Source organism: Stegostoma tigrinum, chromosome 22, assembly GCF_030684315.1.
Source record: "Stegostoma tigrinum isolate sSteTig4 chromosome 22, sSteTig4.hap1, whole genome shotgun sequence".
In the NCBI taxonomy this organism is placed as follows: Eukaryota; Metazoa; Chordata; class Chondrichthyes; order Orectolobiformes; family Stegostomatidae; genus Stegostoma; species Stegostoma tigrinum.
Window position 1 is genome coordinate 22,254,872 of NC_081375.1, and position 25,467 is coordinate 22,280,338.

The window sequence follows — 25,467 nt, forward strand, 5'->3', positions numbered from 1 at the left end:
AAAGAAGCTTTTAAGTGGAGGGTGCCACAATTGAGGTGGAAGAATCTGCAGCCTGGCTACAATAACCATGATTTTCTAAGTGTATCACTTAATTGTAAGTAGCCTGAAAGGTGACTTAAAAAGTAGATTTTGATATTGCTACTCCTGTGCAAGGCATGTTCAGTCAAAACTGAAGATCCCAAGTAAACTAGATAATTTGACTCAACATTTCAGAAGCTAATACCTGCATATCAGAAGGAGAAAAGGATACAGAACACTCCACAAACTGCACACGCACGATGCAACACAGAATTATTTTAAGAATGTGGTAACTTTATCTCTAGTCTGCTGTCCTTCCAAGTCTGCTTCCATGCAGAGTTTGGGATCAATAAGTGCAAAAAGACCAAGGTCATGCAAACTTGTTAAAGGCTGTTAACTTATCTAGTCACTGCTGTTAAAAACATTCAGCAGTGATAGCATTAGCTCTGATTCAGTGATGTACTGAAATGCCTGAGTAAGCTTTACTGCTCATTTAGTGAGGAATACAGTCATTTCGGATTAGTTGACTAACTGCCACAAAATATCCACTACACACAAAATGCTTACATAATCAATGTTTATGTACCCACCTTGTGACCTATAACCAAAAAGAAATCCAGTGCATGACTAGTGCCCTGGTGTTTTCCTTGATGATTTGGAGGGATTCAATTCACTCACTCTACCTCAGATGCAATGTTATCCTAAACTATCAATTTTGCATGAAATGGGTGACTGGAAGAAAATGGAGTGAGGCTTCCCAGCCTAATGCAGGCAAAACTTGAAAGTCCTCACACAGGAATGATTTTAGCAGGGATTTAAAGATTTGTATTGTTTCAAGGCATGCACTTGTCAGGATAACAAATCCCAGCTTTCTCAGATTACTTTAAACCTCTCATAATTTTGAATAATGCTGTCTTAATAATTTTGTCAATTTCTCTGACTACAATCCTGCATCTTTCCTTCCTCCTCTCTCAAGATAAGGGTGTTTTGTCATTTGTTAACCTGTTTTGAATTGCTCAGGAATAGGATATCAGTTAAGTATCAGAAGTATCACAGAATTATTGTAGTCCTAACAGAAACCTTGGGAGCAATACATTCATTATTCAAAACAAAAAGGGAACCAAAGATAAAAACAAATGCTGGTTGTAAGTTTGCTGCAAAGGAAAACCAATCACTGACAAGTTTAAGATATTTTATCAGGCCTGAGATAAATACAGCATTTTGATCATTTGGACATTGGTTCATGGTGTAACTATTAATAGGCAACACCGATGAGCAAGCATTCAAACAGCAAGCACAGAATCCGAGTCAGAGTCATTCCCCACCCTGCTGTGCTCTTGCTCAGCCTAGTGTGCATCTACTTGTAATGGAAGGCACAAGCCTCAGCAGCCCTCTATGATAAAGAATTTCACAGATTACCTATTCTCAGAAAACAATTCCTTACTCTAAGATTATTCCCTTTCCCACAATGGCAAACAACATCTCCAGTTTTAGCTCGTCAAGCCCCCTAAGATAATTGCATGTTTCAATAAGGTTTCCTGTCATTCTTCTAAACTCTAATTAGTACAAACTCAATGTACGTAACATATCCTCACAAGAAAATACCTCCATATTCAGGATCAAAATAACCTGGTGGATGGCACAATGGTTAACGCTGCTGCCTCACAGCACCAGGGTATCGAGGGTCAATTCCACCCTCAGGCAACTGTGCAAACTCCACACAAATATTCTGCCCGTGTTTTCGTGGGTTTCTGCTATGTGCTCCAGTTTTCGAGCACAGTCTAGAGATGTGCAAGCTAAATGGATTAGCCATGCTAGATTACCCACAGTGTTCAGGGACGTGTAGGTTAGATGAGTTAACCATGGGAAATGTAGGGTTACAGAGAAAGGGTAGGGGATGTGTCTGTGCGGGATGTTCTTTGAAAGTCGGTATGCACTCTTGGGGCCACTTGGCCTGTTTCCACATTGTAGGGATTCTATGGAAACCTTCTTTGGACTGCCTCCACTAACTCCCCTTAGATAAAAAGGGATCAAAGCTGTTGACAGCATTCCAGGTGCAACTAGCGCCTTTAATAGTTCTAGCAGGACCTCTCTATTTTAAAACTTTGAGATTAAGCCAACAGATAGGGCCTTTCTCATTACCCCCTGGATTTGATGGCAACTTGTTGCAATTCATGCAGAAGGCCAAAAATCCCTTGGAGCTGCAGTTTTTACTGATTTCAACAGCATGAGGTTGGAAAGTGCAGATGTGCAAAACGATCTTGGGTGTCCTTGTCAAGAAGTCACTGGAGGCTAACATACAGCAAGCTGTTAAGAGGGCTAATGGAATATTTACCATTGTTGCAAGAGGATCTGGGTACAGAAGCCTTGCTTCAATCTCATTGGAACATGGTTAGGCTGCATCTGGAGTAATGCATGTAGTTTTGGTCTCTTTCCCCCAGGAAAGATATTATTGCCATGGAGGAAGTGCACGTAGAACATAGAACAATACAGCGAAGAACAGGCCCTTCAGCCCTCGATGTTGCGCCGACCTGTGAACTAATCTAAGCCCCTCCCCCTACACTATCCCATCATCATCCATATGCTTATCCAAGGACTGTTTAAATGCCCCTAATGTGGCTGAGTTAACTACATTTGCAGGCAGGGTGTTCCATGTCCTTACCACTCTCTGAGTAAAGAACCTGCCTCTGACATCTTAAACCTATCACCCCGCAATTTGTAGCTATGCCCCCTTGTACAAGCTGAATTCATCATCCTCGGAAAAATATGTTCACCAGAGTCGATCCTGGATGGTCGGACTGTCCAAAGATAGTTTGGACAAACTGGACTTGGTATTCTTCAATAATCGAGAGAATAAGATGTGATCTTATTGAAACCTACAAAAAGAGAGGTAGACAGGATGGAGGAAAGTAAGATGTTTCCACTGGTTAGAGACTATACAGCTGGGGAACAATTTAAAAATAAGGGCAATGTCACTTTGGCCCAGGAGAAGAAGAAATCTTTTTTATTCATAGGGCTGTGAACCTTTGGAATTCTCTACCACAGGATGGTGAATCTTCAGTCTGGGAGTATGATTAAAGATTGATACATTTCTGATTACCAATGGTACACAGGATTAGGGGGATGGAGTGGATAATGTCACTGAAGTGTTCAACCAGCAATGATAATTTTGAATGGCAGGGCAGGCTTGCTGGACTGAATGGCCTGCCCCTGCTCCTTTGGAAAACTTTTTTAAAAAAATACAAAATCTTTTGGTTTCAAAATCTTGACTATTTCATAACAGATTTCTATTAAAGGAAGATAGATTGATAGCAACAACTTGTATTTATATGTTGGTGTAAATGGAAATAGACTTGCAGGATGGTTAAAAAATTAAGTTTGACACAATTAAAACCAGGTACTGGAGTAATAGCTGGAAGGTGATGGTGTGAATTAGAACACGAGCAGAAGAATTTTAGATCACCTAATGTTCACAGAACAAAATATGGAGTCTGGCCAGCACTCTATTACAGTAGTCAGGTCCAGACATGACAAAGCATAAGTGAGAGTTTCATTGGCCAATGAGGTGAGGCAGAGATATAGTTGATATGTTAAGGTGAAAGGTGCAGTCTTAGTATAACACCAAGGTTTCCAACAGTTTGGTTCAGCTGACAGCATTGCTAGGGAGCAGGTTGGAGCAATTGGCTAGGGACTGGAGATTGAAAACAATGCTACAGTCTTCCTGATAATTAAACTGGTCTGCTCCAACAGTGAAGGGGTCGTGAGGTACGGCTAGGTAATGTTAGCATAATGTGGAAACTAATACTGTGCTTTTGAATGATGCCACAAAGAGGCAACGTGTAAATGAAAAACTACAGGGGGCCAAGAATAGATCCTCAAATGGAGTACTAGTGACAATATTTTCAGAGCAGGAACCTAAGCTATGTTGATAATGTTTTGCCTACAATTGGAAAGAACACACCAGGTGAACGGGAATCAAATCATCTTGATGGTGATGCAGATGTTTTGGAAGAGGTTGGTGCAGTCCGCAGTACCAAAGGCTGCAGAGAGGTCAGAGAGAGTTAGGAATGACAGGAAGTTGAAATTATGATGATGCAGTTAAAACATTTGCCAAGTAGAGATAGCAGCATTTCACAATGATCTATTTGTGGAACTTTTCTGAAAGAATGAATGGAGGCAGAGCTATATTTATTCAAAAAGAAACACAAAATAATGAATTTAATTTGTGCAGTTTTGACCACCTCCAATATTAAAATAATTTTTTATTTTTATAGAATGTTAAGAATTCACAAAACTCAAGTATTTATAATTTTTAAATAGGCACTTATGACAAAAAAGTCCAGTAGATGATTTTGTTGTGCCGTTAAAAATCTAACAGCTTCGACACAAGTTCTTTAAATGCAAAATACTTCACTCCCAACATCATCATATGGGTTAAGGAAAACTGTTTATTATTCACACATTATGCTAGTTTGCAACTCACCATGGAGGCTTTTTCTGCCTATATAGACCAGAATCTAGATCTGGAAGCAGTTTGTTGCTGTAAAAAGATTACTTTTCTTTTCAAACCAGGGTGCTGATCATGTAGTTTCAAAAATTGTATGAATTTCTTCCCTTGTAAAGCGTAAAATGCAGTAAATAATGCTAAACTGCAAACAGCACCCTGACTCTACAGAACTTGAATTATACCTACCATCCAAATGGTGTGCAGTTCAAAATGAGCATAAACAGGCATAAATGCAATAACATACTGTCATGTGAATTCGTGAATGCATGCATTCAACTTTCAAAGAGGTAATAATTCAGTAGGAGTGCATAATGCTACAAAGTTTCTTCTTTCACACAGAACTGAAGTGATTGTTTGCATTCGTAATGGTTAGAATCACTCTCAGCGTAGAATCTTGTGGTATTCAGCCTGTCATATCTGTTGAATTTCGTAATAAATTACCAATTAGTCCCTCATCCCCCTATAAAATGCTTCCCTTTCAAACAGGTATCCACCAATTCCTTCTTGAACCCAATAAAAACCAAAAGAACTGTGGATGTTGTAAATCAGGAACAAAATCAAATTTGCTCAAACATCAGCAGGTCTGGCAGCATCTGTGAAGGAAGAAACAGTTAACGGTTAGGATCCAGTGACCCTTCCTCAGAACAGTTCCGAGGAAGGGTCACTGGACCCGAAACGTTAGTTGTTTCTTCCTTCATAGATGCTACTAGACCTGCTGAGCTTTTCCAGCAACTTTGTTTTTGTTCCTTCTTGAACCTTACCAGTGAAATTGCTTCCACTCTCCTCTCAAGGCAATGCATTGCAGGTCATAATTGGCAAGTAAAATAATTTTGATTTCCTGCATTGCTTTCTGTTTTGCTAGTTATTGACGATTCAGTGACTTTCTCTTATCAACAATGATCTCTCAATGAATAACTCCCAAACAGAATTTGTACTTCTATAACAAGCCATTCTGTTTGCTAGAAATTTTCCAAATTACTTCAAATTACACTGAAAAGTGATTCCTGTTATGTAATAGGATTGGTTTGTAGTTACTATTCGATAACTTAAAAACCCAAAAAAATCAATACAGCATGTAACTAATTGCACAGTTGCAACCAAAGAAGCATCATTAATTTTAACAAATAACTCCACTAAAAACCTGAACAAAAATCTCTGCAAGTAAAAACTGCCACCAATCCCCCTGCTTTCAGAAAATTATAACCAATTGAATATGATTAACCAACTCAGATAGAATCCTTTGCATAAATATGCTCATGAAGGTCCAAAAATTAAGAAAAGCTAATTGAACAGTAGTGGCTAGTAATGAACACAGAACATAACAGCACAGTGCAGGCCCTTCGGCCCTCGATGTTGTGCCGACCTGTCATACCGATCTCAAGCCCATCTAACCTACACTATTCCATGTACGTCCATATGCTTATCCAATGACGACTTAAATGTACCTAAAGTTGGTGATTCTACTACCGTTGCAGGCAAAGCGTTCCATTCCCTTACTACTCTGAGTGAAGAAACTACCTCTGACATCTGTCCTATATCTTTCATCCCTCAATTTAAAGCTATGTCCCCTCGTGCTCGCTGTCACCATCCTAGTAAAAAGGCTCTCCCTATCCACCCTATCTAACCCTCTGATTATTTTATATGTTTCAATTGTCACCTCTCAACCTTCTTCTCTCTAACGAAAACAGCCTCAAGTCCCTCAGCCTTTCCTCATAAGACCTTCCCTCCATACCAGGCAACATCCTAGCAAATCTCCTCTGCACCCTTTCCAAAGCTTCCACATCCTTCTTATAATGCGGTGACCAGAACTGTACACAATACTCCAAGTGCGGCCGCACCAGAGTTTTGTATAGCTTCACCATAACTTCTTGGTTCCGGAACGCGATCCCTCTATTAATAAAAGCTAAAACACTGTATGCCTTCTTAACAGCCCTGTCAACCTGGGTGGCAACTTTCAAGGATCTGTGTACATGGACACCGAGATCTCTCTGCTCATCTACACTACTAAGAATCTTACCATTAGCCCAGTACTTTGCATTCCGGTTACTCCTACCAAAGTGCATCACATCACACTTGTCCGCATTAAACTCCATTTGCCACCTCTCAGCCCAGCTCTGCAGCTTATCCATGTCTCTCTGCAACCTACAGCATCCTTCGTCACTATCCACAACTCCACCGACCTTAGTGTTTTCTGCAAATTTACTAACCCATCCTTCTACGCCCTCATCCAGGTCATTTATAAAAATGACAAACAGCAGTGGACCCAATACCGACCCTTGCGGTACACCACAAGTAACTGGTCTCCAGGATGAAAATTTCCCATCAACTACCACCCTCTGTCTTCTTTCAGCAAGCCAATTTCTGATCCAAACTGCTATATCTCCCACAATCCCATTCCTCCGCATTTTGTACAATAGCCTACTGTGGGGAACCTTATCGAACGCCTTGTTGAAATCCATATACACCACATCAACCAGTTTACTCTCATCTACCTGTTTGGTCACCTTCTCAAAGAACTCAATAAGATTTGTGAGGCACGACCTTCCCTTCACAAAACCATGCTGACTATCCCTAATCAAATTATTATTTTGTGGATGATTATAAATCCTATCCCTTATAACCTTTTCCAACACTTTACCAACAACTGAGGTAAGGCTCACTGGTCTATAATTACCAGGGTTGTCTCTATTCCCCTTCTTGAACAGGGGGACCACATTTGCTATCCTCCAGTCATCTGGCACTATTCCTGTAGACAACGATGAGTTAAAGATCAATGCCAAAGGCTCGGCAATCTCCTCCCTGGCTTCCCACAGGATCCTAGGATAAATCCCATCCGGCCCAGGGGACTTATCTATCTTCACCCTCTGTAGGATTTCTAATACCTCTTCCTTGTGAACCTCAATCCCACCTAGTCTAGTAGCCTGTATCTCAGTATTCTCCTCGACGACATTGTCGTTTTCTCAAGTGAATACTGTTGAAAAATATTCATTTAGTGCTTCCCCCATCTCCTCTGACTCCACATACAACTTCCCACTACTATCCTTGATTGAGCCTAATCTTACTTTTGTCATTCTTTTATTCCTTAAATACCTACAGAAAGCCCTAGGGTTTACCCTGATCCTATCCGCCAACAACTTCTTATGCCTCCTCCTGGCTCTTCTGAGCTCTCTCTTTAGGTCTTTCCTGGCTACCTCGTAGCCCTCAAGTGCCCTAACTCAGCCTTCACATCTCATCCTAACATAAGCCTTCTTCTTCCTCTTGACCAGAGATTCCACCTCCTTTGTAAACCACAGCTCCCGCACTCTACAGCTTCCTCCCTGCCTGAGAGGTACATACTTATCTAGGACGCACAGGAGCTTTTCCTTGAATAAGCTCCACATTTCCAATGTGCCTATCCCCTGCAGTTTCCTTCCCCATCCTATGCTCCCTAAATCTTGCCTAATCTCATCGTAATTGCCTTTCCCCCAGCTATAACTCTTGCCCAGTGGTATACACCTATCCCTTTCCATCACTAAAGTAAACATAACAGATTTATGATCGCTATCACCAAAGTGCTCACCTACTTCCAAATTTAACACCTGGCCAGGCTCATTACCCAGTACCAAATCTAATGTGGCTTCGCCCCTTATTGGCCTATCTACATACTGTGTCAGGAAGCCCTCTTGCACACACTGGACAAAAACTGACCCATCTATAATACTCGAACTATAGCGTTCCCAGTCAATATTTGGAAAGGTGAAATCCCCCATGACAACTACCCTGTTTCTCTCACTCCTATCGAGAATCATCTTTGCTATCCTTTCCTCTATATCTCTGGAGCTATTTGGAGGCCTATAGAAAACTCCCAACAGGGTGAGCTCTCCTTTCCTGTTTCTAAGCTCAGCCCATACTACCTCAGTTGACGAGTTCCCAAACATCCTTTCTGCAACTGTGACGAGTCCCCAAACATCCTTTCTGCAGCTGAAACATTAAGAAATAGTCTCCAGATCTATTCACATTTTTCCCCAAGGCATTCAGGGAAGCATCAGAGTGGGCAAAGAAAACAGCAATCCTTGTGAATGTGCAAGAGACAACAGCAAAAACATCAGTGGTGCAAAAGGGTCAATGAGTCTGTCGTAGGCAGTTAACAGAGTGGGCCTTTTCGCGTAGTTGTAACACTTCAGAGTGCCTTTGTGATTGTCACTATTCTTCAAAGAACACTAGCCTTCAAGCCCCTTCCCTACCCATACCTCCATCCATCCAAAATATTCAACACAGTTTAATCAGATTTCAGTTCAAGCACAAAATAATTTTTCATCATTAACAGAATTTCAAATGATATACAGCACATTTTGTCAAGTTAATAACTAGAATTGACATTCCTTCTTTACCACTGTTTTATGAGCATAATCTATTATTTTCTGAAGGCTTTCTTGGTAGCAGATTTTACATCACTTTCTTCAGATCCATGTAATTGTAAATGGCTCTCCCGCAAGAATAGACAGATTCTGCAAAGTCATCACCTGAAATGAACAAGGAAAATCAGATACCAAAAATGAACAGACCACAACAATATGTCAGTGCAATCTTGTGTATTATAGGTAATTTGAAAAAAATATTTGTTGTAGATGGCAGCTGATGTTCTATGGAACTTTAATTCAACTCCTTTCAATAGTCAGTTAGGGCACTGAAACAGACAAATCATACAGTCAATGTAGATCTCAAATTTATCTCCACTTGACCCTTCTATAAACAAGGTAACATCACAGTTGGGGAAATGTAGGGCTGCAACCCAAAGTTAGAAAATTTAAACTGATCAGGAGTTTCCCTTTAGGTCACTATCCAGAGATCCCTGTGTAGGATGAAGTCAAGCTCACAGTGATTCTCCCAGAGCATGCAATCTGCCAAAATTCTCTATCATAGGTAATGCATCATGATGGGAATTTGGGTAGCATGCTGTGAAGTTTCACAACACATGACACCATACATCAGCAGGGAGAACAACGAAGTTAATAGTAAGGGAAATATTTCCAAACGCTTTCGAAATCTGAAAGCATATTTAATTTGTTTATAAAGATGTTTGAAATGTCATTTAGATAGAGCCCACATCCTCACCTGTGTGTCTGTTCTGTAGGAGAAGTCTGTGATCCAGAATCCATTAACAGAAACTTTCCGTGGGACAGATGGAAGTCCAAAGATGAAAATGCTGCTCAGTTTCAGGCCGTCAATCTGGCTGTTCAAATGGATTATTTCACTGAACAGTATATTCTAAGGGGAGTGGGGGTGGAGAGGAGAAAAGGAGAAGGAAAAAAACAGCTGATGTAGATACAACATTGAAATCAAATGTCCTCATAACTTTGTTAACTTCTTAAGTGATGGCAGCATATATAAATAGTAAGCACTGCAACATAGTGAAAAGGATGTAAATATTGCAACTGTCATTTTTTAGAAAAATGTTGCATTATAACTACAACCATTCTTCACACTTCTGTATTTAAAAAATCCAAAATGAATTTAAAATGTTGCAAAAGGAGATATCCCAAGAATACCTGTTTAATTCCATATTAGAATCTGGGAAATCTGTATGGGTTAGCTCTGATTTGGGAGTTTTACATTCATTTAAAGTAAATTTCGTTCTCAGTCTTGCCTTTGAAAGTTCCTGTCACAAGTATTCCCCTTTTAGCTGAAAAACTGGGCAGTAGTAATTTCGACCTTTCTGGCTACTGTTGATGTTTTGTTCATGCAGCAGAAGATGCAGTGCGGCTATTACAGTTCATTCATTTAGTTCTGATGAAAGGGCATTGAACTGAAAGTTCATTGTTCCTTTCTCCACAGATGCTGTCAGATCTGATATTTCCAGCATTTCCAATTTTATATTAGATTTCTATCATTCACAGCATTTGGTTGTAAAATAGTTCAGGCATCTTTTGTACTGGTTTACCCATAGTACATGTGCCTTACCTTGGCGACTAAATCTTCCTTCCTTAGGGGTTTAAAATTTCACGTACAAAGAAAGAATTAGAAACTTGCTGATTCAGAAAATGGATGAATTTTAACCTCAGAACCTACATTAACAACTGACAAATGATGAATTGATTGAAAATCAGCCACACTTACATTTTTTGCCAGGAAGATAATTTCCGTATAATCACCATTTTCATAACTCAGCAGACTATCACCATCATCCCAGAAGAGATCCCCCCTAGCAAATCCCTGATCAGAGAGTGCCACCATCAGACCAAATGGGTTTCCACGAGACACAGCAGTTGTAGTGTTCGGCTCCTTGATAGGATAGAGATTGAGAAACAAGCACTCGCTTGAATATAGCACATATATGAATTAAGAAAACACATGTGTACTAAGTTGTCACTTCTGAATGTTTCCTTATACTGTTAATGACAGGAATGAAGTTATGAAGAAGTTGCTGTTGGATCAAGGAAAAAAATCTGGCCAAGGAAAGCATGGAAAATATGGCTTGTTGGATGAGGCATAGGAAAGTGAGCACTTTTTCCTTTTCTGCTTTCCACATGAATCTCAATTATGAGTGACGTGTTGTCAAGTGTTTAAAAGGGCTACTACTCACAGGAACTGGAACTAGTGCTGCTCTTCTCAAATTCTAATGTACAATACAAATAGATACTTTCAGATCAAAGTGCTTACAGCAGGTTGCTTCTGAATCCTGGTCAGAAGAAGCGAATTTAGAAAAATAACAGTTTTGATGTAACATGCATTGGCTGTTACGTTCCTGGATGACGAAGGAAATAAAATGAACAAAACGAAACCAATAATGAAAGCTTATGATTAATGACGGGCATAGAATGCAGTAGAAATGCAGGCAGTAGAGAGTCTAGGGAAAAAGTGAAAAGAATACATAAAAGACCTTTTACCTTTCAGTTGCAAAGACAAATGATGTCTGGTTAATCTGACTGAATGATTTGGTTAATTAACAGCAGTCTTAAGATAGTGCACTAAATGTTGCACAGATGAACTTTAAAAGGCATTTGATAAACGACTCCGTTATTTGAAAAGCAGCTGTACCTAATTCTAAAGGGACATTAAGAATGAAAGTGTTTTTAGGGATAGCCGTCACAGTACCAGTGAACTGATGTTTCCCTGACTGGAAAATATGCAATACAGGGTTCACTAGTGAGTTATTTTAGGACCATTACTTTTTTAACTTTATAAGTGCACCACACTTGGGTTTAAGAAGCACAACTTTGAAAGTTATGGATGATACAGAACTTGGCAACAAAATAATTAAGACTAACCATAATGGCAGACTTGAGAATATGGACGAGTGTAAAAGGCAAACAATTTAATTTTAGTTTAAAGACGTATTTTGGAAGGAACAAAATGGAGAGGCATCATAATCTAATGATAATATTTTGAAACGGGGGGTTCAAGAGCAAATCTTAGGTAGCAAATGGACAAGTTTTATGAAGGTGGTAGAACAAGGCAAGGCAGTTAAGAAATCATATGGCCTACTTGTCTTTGTGTAAAGGGGCAGATGAAACATAAACAAAAGAAGCCAGATTTAAGATTTCACAGTTCTCTGCATAGGAGTGGGCTGAAATAGTGTATAATTCTGGGCACTATACTTCAGGAAGGATGCCAAGGAGACTCAGATATTTCAAAATTAGCAGATAGTGAGAGACCACAAATCGGGAGAAACTGTTTCCTTTGGCCAATAAGTTAGCAGGGATTGATGATAAATGTTGCCCTTGTTACGATGCCGAGGGTTTTATTTTTGCAAAGCTGTCCTCTAAATGTGGATAATACTGGTGAGGCCAGCATTTATTGTCCATTCCCAATTGCTGTGGAAAAGGGAAAAGGAGAGGCAAAGGATAAAAGAATCGAAGTTGCAAATTTAAAATAACTGGGGGAAAAAAAAATACTGGATGGACACCAGGACAAAGATTTTCATGCATTGAGTTTAAGTTCTGGAAAGCACTGCCTAAAAAAGGGTAGAAAAACCAGAATCCATATGAATATTTAAAACAACTGGACACACAACTGAAGAGGAGGAATTAGCAGGGTTTGCAAGAATAAGCAGGCTGTGGAACAAAATTTGTCAGCTCGTTCAAGTGGCCAGCACAGTATGACACGTCTAACAGTCATTTCCTGTACAGTAGAATTCTATTATTGTCCAGCAAATTCTATTATTCTCTCACCAGCCCACATTTTGACCAGTTGAACTTTTCAACTGGCCACTAATACATAAGAGTTTTTCATTTCTGACAATAAAAAGAAATTGATCATTTGTACACATGGAACTCTTTCTCTGTTGATGCCAGTTTATTTAATTTGTTTCACAATATAAATTTGATGGATTGTTACAGAAAGCCGCAGCATGCAGTAGATATGTATAGTTCTCAGATCAAATGCATATGACAATGTCACAATGTCTCATGACAAAACATGTCTCTGTCTTGCAGTGAAATCTATAACAGTTGAATTTTTTTTTATATACACCTTCAATTCAAAACAACTCAAAAGTAAAATTCAATAGTCAGCAGGAAAGCAAAAGGAAAATTGAACAGAACGTCAAATCTGCTAATCTGCTAACATTGGTTTCGCACTCCTCCGCACGTTAAATTTCACCCTCTTTGAAGTTACTCATGTATACTTACCTGCATAGGCACAATGCAGCCTTCTCGTACATGAACATTTATTGTATCCAAGGGCGCCTGTAGTGTAACATACTGACCTTTACTACGAATTGAAGAACCCTAGATGTCAAAATATGCAAGATTAGAGAGGGTTCTAAAATTGTGACAAATTCATAGCTTTACACATATACACACTGTACATCGGAAATAACCATTAAGTTTTGTAATGTATGATATACGAATTTTCACACAGTGGAGTGGATATTTATCTGGGCCCTTCATGCAATTGAAAAATCTCATCACTGATTCCCTTTTTAACTGTTCTGTCTTCACCAGATCAACATTGCATTAAAGCCTCTTTCTGCCTCTCCTCAGATCCCATATAAGCAAAACAAATTGCATAAAGATTACAGATAATGGGAACTGCAGATGTTGGAGAATCCAAGATAACAAAGTGTAGAGCTGGATGAACACAGCAGGCCAAGCAGGATCTCAGGAGCACAAAAGCTGAAGTTTCGGGCCTAGACCCTTCATTAGAAAAGGCGGATGGGGAGAGGATTCTGAAATAAATAGGGAGAGAGGGGGAGGCGGCCTGAAGATGGATAGAGGAGAAGATAGGTGGAGAGGAGAGGATAGGTGGGGAGGTAGGGAGGGGATAGGTCAGTCTGGGGAGGACGGACAGGTCAAGGGGGCGGGATGAGGTTAGTAGGTAGGAAATGGAGATGTGGCTTGAGGTGGGAGGAGGGGATAGGTGAGAGGAAGAACAGGTTAGGGAGGCATGGACGAGCTGGGCTGCTTTTGGGATGCAGTGGCGGGGGGAGCCTCCTCCCCTACAATCTGAGCTGAACTGTATCTTAGATAAAGCAGAGGCACAAATAAAGTTGCATTAAGCACAGCCATTGTACACAACCCAAGACGATAGTCATTGCAAGATTGAGTTGGAATAATGTAACACTTACATCATATAGATTGTACCATGTTGCTGCAGGAAAATAGCCAGACACCTCAACTGTTTTAGATTCCAAAACTGGAGTGATGAGAAGGGCATCACCCCACATGAACTGACGATCAATGCCTCGTGTGTTTGGATCCTGAGGGAATCTAAAGCCAAACAGAGGCAGCATTCATTTATCTGTTATAACTCCAACATAAATGACAGAAAAGAAATGATAAACTATTTGCAGGTTTCTATTTTTTAAAACATATCAAGATTAATGTTTAATACTTGACAGAAGCATACACAATGACAATAGCCACCACTGTTTATATTTACAAATATTTTGATGACTTTTTGGCAATTAGTTCCTCACGAACATCAACAATCCATTGCTGAATTCCCAAACTCAGTTTTCCTACAAGAGGTGAAGTCAAACAATGACGTTTATTAATTTTTTAAAATGTGGGGCAGAGAAGTGGGGAAAATGTGAATAATTACAGCCTTGTTCTTGATTAGCTCACCCAAGTGGCTGAGAGCGACATCATAGAAAACAAGAGGAGGAGACTATTCAGCCCATCAAGCCCACTCTGTCTCTCAAAATGATCATGGCTGATTCTCTACATCAGTTCTGCACTTCTACTCTACCCCATTCTCTACAACACCTTTAGTCTCTAGAAAGCTCAAATATATTCAGTGACGTGACCTCCACAGCCTTCTGTGACACAGAATTCCACAGGTTCACCAACCTCAGCGGAGAAAATTTCCACTGTTCAGTCCAATCTGAGACCATGACCCTTTGTTCTGTGCAGGATGGGTGACAAACGCTGATTTTAATCAGCGATACCAAAATTGCATCACAAGTGATTGAAAGCAGGCTTTCCAACTGCCCTATTATTCACATGGGTAAAATATACTGAATTACAATTACAGAGACTATGTGCAGCTGAACCAAAGATCACAGAAACAGAAGGAGCATTACTCAGCACCTGAAACCTATTGCATCATACATTTAAAACATGACTGAGCGGAAGAAGCTGATGTCATTTTAGACATCTTTGTTTCAAAGCCTTCATACCCTCATGAAAATCGATCAATTGATCTTGAAAATATCGGCTTTATCCTTTTAGGGGAGAAAGTTCAGATATTCACTAAACATTGTGAAAAAAAATACCCTGGTTATATTCCTAAGTAGGCTAGTTTTAATTTTAAGATTATACCCTCTTGTCCTGGATTCCTCCACTGGAAGAAAGTTTCCTTTATCTAGCCCACAAGTTCCTTTGTCAGTTTTAATATACTAATTAGATCTCTCTCCAATCTTTTATGGACAGCACAAGCCAAATTGAGAGAGATCTGGCTTTAAATATGTACCCTTTAAGGCTTAGCATGGTTATTTAAACGTGCATTGTCCACCTTACATGCTGAATATAGCTTTTGAAGTCCCGTTGTCATCATGACTTACTGGGACAGCATGCTGAAAATAAATATCTGCTATTCCTGGAGTTGTCGCAAACATTAAAGATTTTTAAATAGATACATAATATTCCCCAATTTACATGATTCTCTGATCCAGGTTGATAGAAAGCACAGACGATGTTTTATATTTAAGAATTACTATTTATTGCAAGTAATTAGGCTCTAGCTTAGGTAAATAGTTATAATCCACTGGCATATAACACCACAAATTAGAACATTAGTCCCGTTATAAATTCCTTTTCTCCGTGCGTTCTCTCAAATGCGCGCGCGCACACATGCACACACACACACAGAGCGCGGGAGCGAGGGACAGAAAAACTGGGACACAGTTCAGTGGTTCCTAATCACGGTTGCTGAAATGATCCTTCTGATGGTCAGATTGTTGTTTTTCAGTTGCCTTTCTTTGGATGTTTCCATTGGCTTTCAAAAGACATGAGATCGCTGGTTTGCTTACAAAAGATCTTTGACTTACAAATTGAAAGTCTCAACTTATGACAGCTGCTGAAGGAATGATGAATTCGCTTTCTTCAGGTTTAAAAAGGGTTTTGACTGCAGAGAACAGAGAGATAGCTCCTGTGCTGGAGATCAAAAAACTTCTCCATCTTGTTTCCAGCCCTAAGCTGTTCAGTTACCTGAGAAACAATCACAGGGGTGTTGGCAGGCAAAATTTGTCATTGATAACTGATCACTTGTCCATAGGGCAATCAATTTCTTGTTGCCACCCAGCTACATCTGTACAGTGAATCCCTCAACTCCAACTTGTCTGGAACCACTTCAGTTATTGCTTGTTTAAACAGCTGTAAACATGATGCTGATTTTCAATGTTCAGGTACTTGTGTTTCAAAACATGCAGCAATCCTTTAAAACATATAATTTCAGCCCACATTTTACAAGACATAAAAATAACAAGACAGTCTTTACGCTGACCCCCAGTACTTGGTGTTTGATCAAGGGCTGAAGCACAACTTCATCTCATTTGCAATCTAATTCCTTGAGAAATGGCCAACAATCTATTCCCCTATCAAATTACACTGTTGCATTCCTGTTGTGATACGCACGCGTGGATACCAAAATCTCATGGCTCCTCATCTCTTTCACTGAGAATATACTCCAATTTGTCAGTCTCTGATCCAAAATGAATAAATAATCACTTCTTCACATCAAATTCCACCTGCCACAATTTTGCCCACTTCCTTCACCTATGTCCCTTTTTTTTCATTCTAACATAATATTTATTGAGCATGCTAGAGTGATTGCCAAGAAGTCAGCCAGGTGGACTTCATAAGATATGAGTTTCCTGACTGGACCAGAATTGCTGACTGACAAATATTAACAGGCGTGTCGGAGGTTCTGTTCACTCATAGCTGGCTGAGGAAGCTGGATCAGTGTCAAGGACTCTCCATAAAGAGTGACTTGGTGACGGGATACCGACCTCTGTGGAGTTATTTCACGTCCTAATTTAATGTCATCTGCAAACTTTGATATAAAATTCTACTGTTGAAGTCAATGGCACATACAATGAAAATCCAGAGCCCAAGGAGTAATCGCTATTAGCAAACAAGCCTATTATTTATATCCTCTGAAACCGATCAACAAAGGCATGAAGTCTCTAAAGATTCCATGCTCCCTCATTTGCTAATTATCTTTTGTGCAGGTTGCAATGTCATTAGTCAGGAGAAAGCTGGGTGATCAGAACTGGACAAATATTCTCTTGCTGATAATCTTGATCCAATTAAGACACATTGTCAGACAAGGTCTTGAAAACTTAAATTTGCCTAAGCTTTAGAAGTAACCTGAATAGCAAAACAAACATTAAAGTTATGATCACCTAAAGTTTAATTGTGCCAAACATTTAGGAGTTTCAATTTAAAATTATCTGTCTTCAGGAAAGAGTAGTATTTTCAAACTTCATTTCAAACAGTGCTAAAAAGATAACATACTCAAATGACAGTGGCCGAACAACCATTTCTCCAGCAGCGTGGGCTTTATGGAAGAGCGTGTAGAGGAAAGGTAGCAGCATATATCTATTGAAGAGGGCTTTCCGCATTGCTGATTGTGCTGATTCACTGAAAATATATGGTTCCTGAGGCTGCAAAACAAAAGTTCTTCCTTTATAAATCGTAATCAAATTAAACAATAGATACTTAACTACGCAAGGCATGGAAACACAGAGAATGAGCCCTGAACTTGAATGAACAGACCTAATTATAGACCTTGTGTCTCAATACCACCTAACCAATAAAGTATGGACGTGCAGTGGGATACCCACATGCAAATTCTCACAGAACCAATCTCAATGTACACGTTTCACAGCGCATAAACAAATCAGAAGCAAATTCTTAGAGCTCACCACGACAGCAAATTTATCAAGATGTACTTGTTTTCTTAAGCCAGGATGGTGCTGGCTGATGCACTTGACATGCAATGAGTGTGACTCCTACCTGCCTTATTGGAGAATTAAGGGTATGCTCGGCTCCTGAGAAATAAACACTGCCATGAATTATCTAGGTAATATACTCTGATCAGCAAACAAGAGAGTGTTTCCTTCTTAAGACCTCAACTTTCTCCATATTTTTCTTTAGATGGTGTAGCAGGCTGACAGACATCAATCTTTGCTGTGTATTCCACCTTAAATGTCAGTCTGCTTTTAACATGTAATATTGAAACCAAGTCACATTTTAAAAGCAGAACACTTGTCTGAAAATTTAGATGCAAACACCAATTCTTCTTGTCTCATGCATCCTGGGCTCCTGCCCCAACTTATGTCCATACAGTCCCAAAGTGTCCGACAGAAGTGTTACAAAACAAGACCTTACTGTGATATTAGGGCAGATAATTCCAAGCTTAGCCAAGGATGCGGATTTTAAGGAGCACTTTAATAGGGAAAAAAGAGAGATTGCGAGGCAGGGAGTTTTAAGAAGGGAACTATAGATCTTAATACCTTGAAAGTATATCCAGCAACGAAGCAGCAATTAAAAGTAGTGTTTACTAAAAGTCTGAAAGCTGAGCCCCAGGTACCATGAGTGTGAGAGAAACATGATTAGAGATGGGTCACAATATGGAGGAATTGGAAAATGAGAATTTGAAAATCAAGACATAACTTGGTTGTCAATTCACCTTAGACAACAGAAGGATTAAAAGCGAACGGATCTTAGCACATGTAAGGATGCAGGTGACTTCAAGTTAATGGAGAGGATTACGGAAAGCAGCTAAAAATGCTTTCAAAAGTCAAGACTAGCAGTAACAAAGGCAACAAGCTGAGATGTGGCGTAAGTTTATGTAGATTGTTTTAGTGGAAATCTGGAACTTGCTCCTTTGAAAGGATAATTCCAAAAGTTAAAGATCATAACTTTTGTTGGAGCATGAAGATTTAGGAAGGAAAGGTGTGTAAAATAGACTTCAACTTGTTAAGATCAGCCACAATGAAACAGCATGTTGGAACAGCCTTCAAGTGCCAAATGGTATTCTCTTGGCAATAACATCTGGTGAGATTAGTGTTGGAAATAGGTAGTCTGAGAAATGGCAGGGTATTTATGTGGTGGCAACCTCATCATAGGACCAAATGTGTCAAGCCTGTCAAGGGTCCAATTAGTCTTAAACAGTTGCTAGGGAGAGGGATGATGTCGGATTCCAGGGAAGGGCAGTTGGAGTGTGCATTGAAGACAATGGCTTCAATCTTCCAAATATTTAATTGGAGAAGACGTCTGCGCAATTAATGCCTGGATGTCAAATAAGTAGTCTTCAGCAGCAGTGGAAGAATCGAGAGAGTCGGCAGTGAGGCAGAATTAGGTATCAGTACACAGACATAATGATGTAGGAACAAGAGAAGCTAATGGAAGGGGTGATGGTGGCACAGGGATAATGCCACTTGACTGGTAATTCACAGGCCCAATGTAATGATTTGGGTACAGGTGTTCAATTCCCACCATGGCAGTCAGTGGAATTTAAGCTCAATTTAGTTAATTTATACAACCAGACTTCAAAGTTAATCTCAGTAATGGCAACCATAATATTCATTGGTTCATTAACACTCTTAAGGAAGGAGATTAGATTTCCTTCACTAGTCTATGCACCACTTCAGATTTGCAGCAATATTGTTGAATCAGCAGCCTTCTAAACCATCTGAGCCAATCACTCAATTCAAGAGTAATTGGGGGTAGGCAACAAATACTAGCCTTGCCCACATCCACATCCCAAGAAAGAATTACAAGAAAGATTCTGACTACATTTAGGTAGCAGCGCAATGCAACTGAAGGTGAATGACACTGGAGATATTGGAGGAGGTTGGTCTGCTAAACTGTGTCCGTTGATAAGACAGGTCAACAAGGACAAAGAGACTAATATGTTTACGTCAAAGAGAAAGAATCCTGAATTTGATTGGCTTTGAAATAAGTAATCTCTCCAGTCATGGTGCTGTATTGACTGAAGTGAGGAAATTTCCTGGATAGTGATAGGTCTTCATGAAGAATATTGCAGAAACTAGAGCTTCTCAACCTCAAACCGTGCTAATTAGTTGTTTGAATTTCAAGCCATGATTTTTGGCCACAGAAGCAATGTGCATAATAAAGCCAAACTGGTTAATTATCAGCCTGTGAAACTGTTCCCAACAAGCCTGATGGCAGGCACTAAGAACAGACATTTCCTGGTGAGATATCCTGTGGAAGACAGTGGCAAACACTGGAGTAGTTTGCCAACAAGCATGGACCAATCTAATGGCAATTCATGGTCTAACCCTCAGAAACAAGGATAGGAAGAAGAGATAACAGTGTCTTGACAGGGTGGAAATGGAGACCACGGATTAAAAATAGACCTAGGTACTGCTGATTAAAAAATAAAAGGGTTGCCATTAAAACAAAGAAATGGAAGAATTTTTTCCCGTCTTTGGAATGCTCTTCCACAAAAGGTAGCAGAAGCAGAGTCTGAATATTTTTCAAGGCAGAAGTGAATAGGTATTTGATATACAAGTGGATAAAAGGGTATTTGAGGTAGGCAGAAATGTTGAATATTCAGATCAGCCATGATTTTATTGAATGGCAGAGCAACTTTAAGAAGCTGACTAGCCTACTCCTCCAAGTTTGTATTCCCTATTGCCTACTGTTTTCATACAAAATGATTAGAGTTTAACAAACGTTAAAAATTGAAGGATAATAAACGGTGAGATTTTACATCACAGGGCATGTTCTTTTCCAGCAATAAGGCCACAGATAACTGTCTGAAAGATTTTTCAGATACTCTATTACCAAACAGTAATGTAAACAGTAATGAATCTTTCAACAACATACTGGATTTTAAATCTAATGTATGCCATGCTTTGAAACAATTAGGCAAACGTGAATGTTCATTGTCCTCTCAAGAACTAACCGGCTGATGCAGGGCATTGTGATTCCGCATAAATGGGTAGAATGATCCAAGTTGCATCCAACGCACACAGAGTTCTTCAGTGGTGGGCCAACGGAAACCACAGACATCAGCTCCAACAAGGGGAACCCCGAACATGTTGAACAGCATTATAGCTGCGAAGTATACAAGATTAAATTTAGATTTTCACCTTTACACAATTGGTATCTGACATTCTGATTATATAATAGATTGCCAAAACATAAAAATCTATGAAGGCTTTGCTCTGTATGCTATCATATTAACAGCATGTTAACTTGTATGTAATGGCACATGCGTTTATGTATTTAGTTCTCAAAAGTGGAAATATGATAAGGCAGAGGAATTAAAGGAAAAAAATGAGAACTGTGTGGCACTTCTGTCATGCTCATTCATGTTGTTGACATTCAGTAGCTCAGGCAGTGGCTGTGAGCAGCTGCACACTTCAGTCAGACAAGGAATTTGCTTGGTTCATAGTTTCTAAAGAAAACATCCATATGGAAGAAAGCAAAAAAGTTCAACATCATGAATAAGAGGCACATTCTATATTTGGCTACTGTACAAACCTTTCATTTAACCTGTGTTGAAAAGACTTTGTTTTGATCTTTCAACTGACTAAGATATCTATGCAGCTCAGAACAGTTTAAATATGACTATGTTTTCATAAATAATACATTAGAAAGATGTATTTGAAATCTTCCTGTTCAACATTGATAAAGTAAACCCATTTCAAAACTGAGAAGGAATTTTCCCCAAACTCTTTATTGCTTCCCTTTTAGAGAGAAAAAAAATTGGTTGACTAATCACATAACATAATGGTGTTAATTATAATATGAGTGAGAAATAGCTCATTCACCTTTCAAGCTTGCAAAATCATTCAATAAGTAACAGTTAATCTCCTGTTTCATCTTCTCACATTTTGCCACTATTCTTCGATTTCCTTAGAACTCAGAATCTATTCGTCTGGATTATACTCAATACTTTGACATCCATAGCCATATAGGGGAGAAATTTTCAAAGATTCACAATCTTTCAAGTACAATATTTCAGATCCAGCAATTATATAGGACTTTGTTAAGACATCTTTACTCTAACTGTAATAAAGGCTAAAATGTTATTTTACTTATCTGCATATTAATCTTCAATGATTCACAAACAAGGTACCCAAATTCCTCTTAGTACCAACATTTCCCAGTCACAATTAAAAAACTGTGTTTTGGAATTTGATATAGCAAAATGTATAACTTCATGCTTTTCCTCTAAAAAGAATTTGCAAATTCCAATCCACTTACTTAGCCTGTCTTTATTCCTTATCAGCTTATTCACACTACTGCACTCATCCATGTCAGTAATATGGATTGTTTATAGCAGAGACTCAAGCACTGATTCTTGCAGACTTACAGCCTGTCAAAGATCCTCAAACAGCATCTTCCAAACCCATGACCACTTCCATCTAGAAGGACAAGGGCAGCAGACATATGGGAACACAACCACTTGCAAGTTCCCTCAAGCCACTTACCATCCTGACGTTAAAATATGTCACTGATCCTTCACTGTCGTTTGGACAAAATGCTGGAAGTTCCTCCCTAACGGCATTTGTGGGTCAACCCAGTAGGTGGACTGCAGTGCTTCAACGAGGCAGCTCACCACCACCTTCACAAGGACAACCAGGGAAAGGCAAAAAATGCTGGCCAGCCAGCAGCACTCACTTCCCACAAATGAATAAAAAAAATCTAAAAATAATCTGTTCACCCTTATTTGTTCCCATCTGTTCAATCCATGTTCTTGAGTCATATTGTTTTGTGTAATAACTCAAATACTTATTGAAAATTCAGATACACTCCATTTACATGTCCCTCTTCATTGACCATCCCAATAGTTCTTCAAAAAAATTCTCCAGATCTGAAAAAAAATTTTTATTCCATAAGGCATGACTGCTCAAGCCAATCATGTTGCAATTTTCTTAAGTTACCACTGTACGTGGTCCTTGATGATAGATGGCAGCTTGTCTTTTCCACTGTTGTCAACCCACCTGGTCTACAAATCTCTATTTCCTCCCTCTTTTGTTATTAATATTATTGCAAAGCTGGTATAGTACTTGTGGACTGGAAGGCAGGTTGTCAGAATGTGTTTGTAAAATGAAAGGGGGGAAATGTGTGTGGTCCCTTTAATGGATAATTGTCGGCACGCTGCAGCAGATGCACAGAGTATTCTTGAAACTGAAACATTGTATCAAAAGGCTATACTGTTAGCAGGCAAAGCAGCATTTTTACCACTACCACTAGATTTTAAATTTAGCCAATTAACTTAAACCAGGCTCTAGATACCAAAGCCCAATTAAATTTAAATTTGATGGCTTTGACAGCCTCGGACCAATCCTACTGGAAGAAATTAATAAGTCATCAAGAGTATAAAAGAAGAGGGCATTTGAAAAATCAGTGAGAGAGCAACTGCCATCTAAGAGAGGTAACAACCCATTAGCTCTAAACAGAAACATAGAATTCTGTGAAAGCCAATCAGCTCTCTGGAAAAAAAAATCTAATTAAAAGAACAACAGCACTCTTAGCAAGTATTGACAGCAGAATTTGACAGAGAGAGGCTTTTCAGACACCAGAAAGGCATTCCTGTCAGTGGATTGTGAAGTGGGTGCAGAGCATTTGGGAAGACACATCGAGGGATTAGGTCTTAATTTCTTTTATTATTATTTTGGTTTATATATGTGGGACTTACAGTTATTGGAACAGCGTACCATTAGAATTTTGCTTTGTTTGGTGATAGCTAGTAGTTAAGGAGGAATTGTTCGGTTTGTTAGTAGTTCAGTTAATTTGCTAACTGTTAGAGTTAGAAAAAATAAATTGTTACTTGTTGAGTAAAGAGCGACTGTTAGGAGTTCATTTTATTTCAACATCCCTTTGTAACAATATAAAGAAGTGGTACTAAGTTTGTAACTTTATGATCTGTGTGACCATTCTAAAATTTCAGTAATTCAGGAAAATCAAAACCAATGCACTCACTCTCTGCATTCATTCTTAATGCCAGGGGACATAGGTTTAGTTAGTTTTAATCCCATTAATTTCTCTATATTCTTTCTTTACTGCTACAGACTTATTTAAGCTTATTTTCCCTCGACCCTTGCTTCCCCACTATTTCTGCAATTTTTCTTGTCTCTATCTTTGTTCAACATCAAGTACTTGTTTAATGGCTCTGCCATTACTACTCTACTTTGTTTGGTCAAAGACAACATTGTAATCTGTTTTTGTGATGGTAGTCAAATAATACTAATCAGGATATTAAGAATAATTCCTGTTCTTCTTTGAAATGGTGGCAACTTTTACATCCAACAGAAAGTGAAAATGGGGCATGATTTATCCATTCCAAAAGATGGATGTCTGACAGCATGCACAGCTCAGTAATGCACTGGAGCCTTTATTTTAAATTGTTCAATTTTGGAAGTGGAACTTCAATCCAAAACCTGCTGGTGAAGGCCCAAAGATGCTACCAAATAAATCTTGGCTGATGCCAGCAAAACCGCTGTTGGGACGTGAAACTTTAGTCTAACAATTACACCTTTCAACAAGGACAACGCCGTAAATAAAACCAAAGTTATGGAAACATCAGCTGATCAGGAAAGCTCTACGGAAAGTAGGGACAATGTTTCAGGTTGGTGCCAAAACTGGTTTATTTTCATACCTGGGATAGTATAATACATGTCATTCCAAGCACTTGAGATGTCCCCAGTCCAGTGTCCAGCATAACGACCATGACTGGGGAACGTGGACCGTGATATCACAAATGGACGTTTTCCTGTCACCTTGGTCAGAGCACTAGATGTAAAGAAGAATCTAACGTTAAATAAATAGTGACTTAAAACGTGTGTCAATTGACGACTGCCAATTTACAGCCTATTTCTTTCAAATATTAATTTTAAAATGAAATTGTTCTTGTGCTTTCCTCTTCAATAACATACCAAAACTATTTTAAAAGAGAAGTTTCACAATCCAGTTCATTAACTAACTTTGAATAATGGTAGGTGACACATAAAACCCCTGGTTGTGACTGATATCACTCTGCTGCTCCTGGGAATCAGAGTCAGCCCATTGCGTCTATGCCAGTCAAAAACCACCACCTGACTATTCAAATCTTATTTTCTTGCACTTGGCCCATAGCCTTATGCCTTGGCATCACTAGTTTACAACTAAATATTTCTTAAATGTTACAAGGGTTTTTGTCTCCATAGGCAGTTTCCTACCATCCTCTGGGTGAAAACATATTTACTGGCATCTGCTCTAAACCTCAGATCAGATGGCTGGATGCTTGGAGTGTGATGCAGAATGATGCCAAAAGGCTCAGTGCACATACTGGCTGAACTCACCATGTGAAATCCCTGCATTTTCAACCTTGCCCAAGACTTGAGCCTCAGGTTAAACTCACCACTAGAGGTCTCTCTTTCAGGAGTATGTTCATTATGGCCCTCTGGGACTAATACTAACCTTGCTGTTTAAAAAAAAATCCTATTTAGGGTCTAAGTTCTATTGGCTCTGGTGTTCCTTTTTCCCCGCTTGTGGGGC

The 25,467-nt window shown here is 39.2% G+C and overlaps 1 protein-coding gene across 2 annotated transcripts in view; it reads right to left on the reverse strand.

Moving 5' to 3' along the window:
* Positions 1-6,530: 6,530 nt before the first annotated feature.
* Positions 6,531-25,467, reverse strand: part of LOC125463611 (lysosomal alpha-glucosidase-like) — a 47,711-nt gene continuing 28,774 nt past the window's right edge. Inside the window, exons 13-20 of one of the 2 annotated variants that reach the window (XM_059653694.1) lie at positions 24,590-24,723; positions 20,885-21,036; positions 17,464-17,612; positions 14,073-14,214; positions 13,135-13,233; positions 10,622-10,786; positions 9,620-9,772; positions 6,531-9,027 (exon numbers count right to left, since the gene is read on the reverse strand). In XM_059653694.1, the coding sequence (XP_059509677.1) occupies positions 8,965-9,027; positions 9,620-9,772; positions 10,622-10,786; positions 13,135-13,233; positions 14,073-14,214; positions 17,464-17,612; positions 20,885-21,036; positions 24,590-24,723 (1,057 nt within the window). In that variant the 3' untranslated portion in view covers positions 6,531-8,964. The remainder of the gene's footprint in view (positions 9,028-9,619; positions 9,773-10,621; positions 10,787-13,134; positions 13,234-14,072; positions 14,215-17,463; positions 17,613-20,884; positions 21,037-24,589; positions 24,724-25,467) is intronic. The other variant, XM_048555100.2, reaches the window with a different exon arrangement.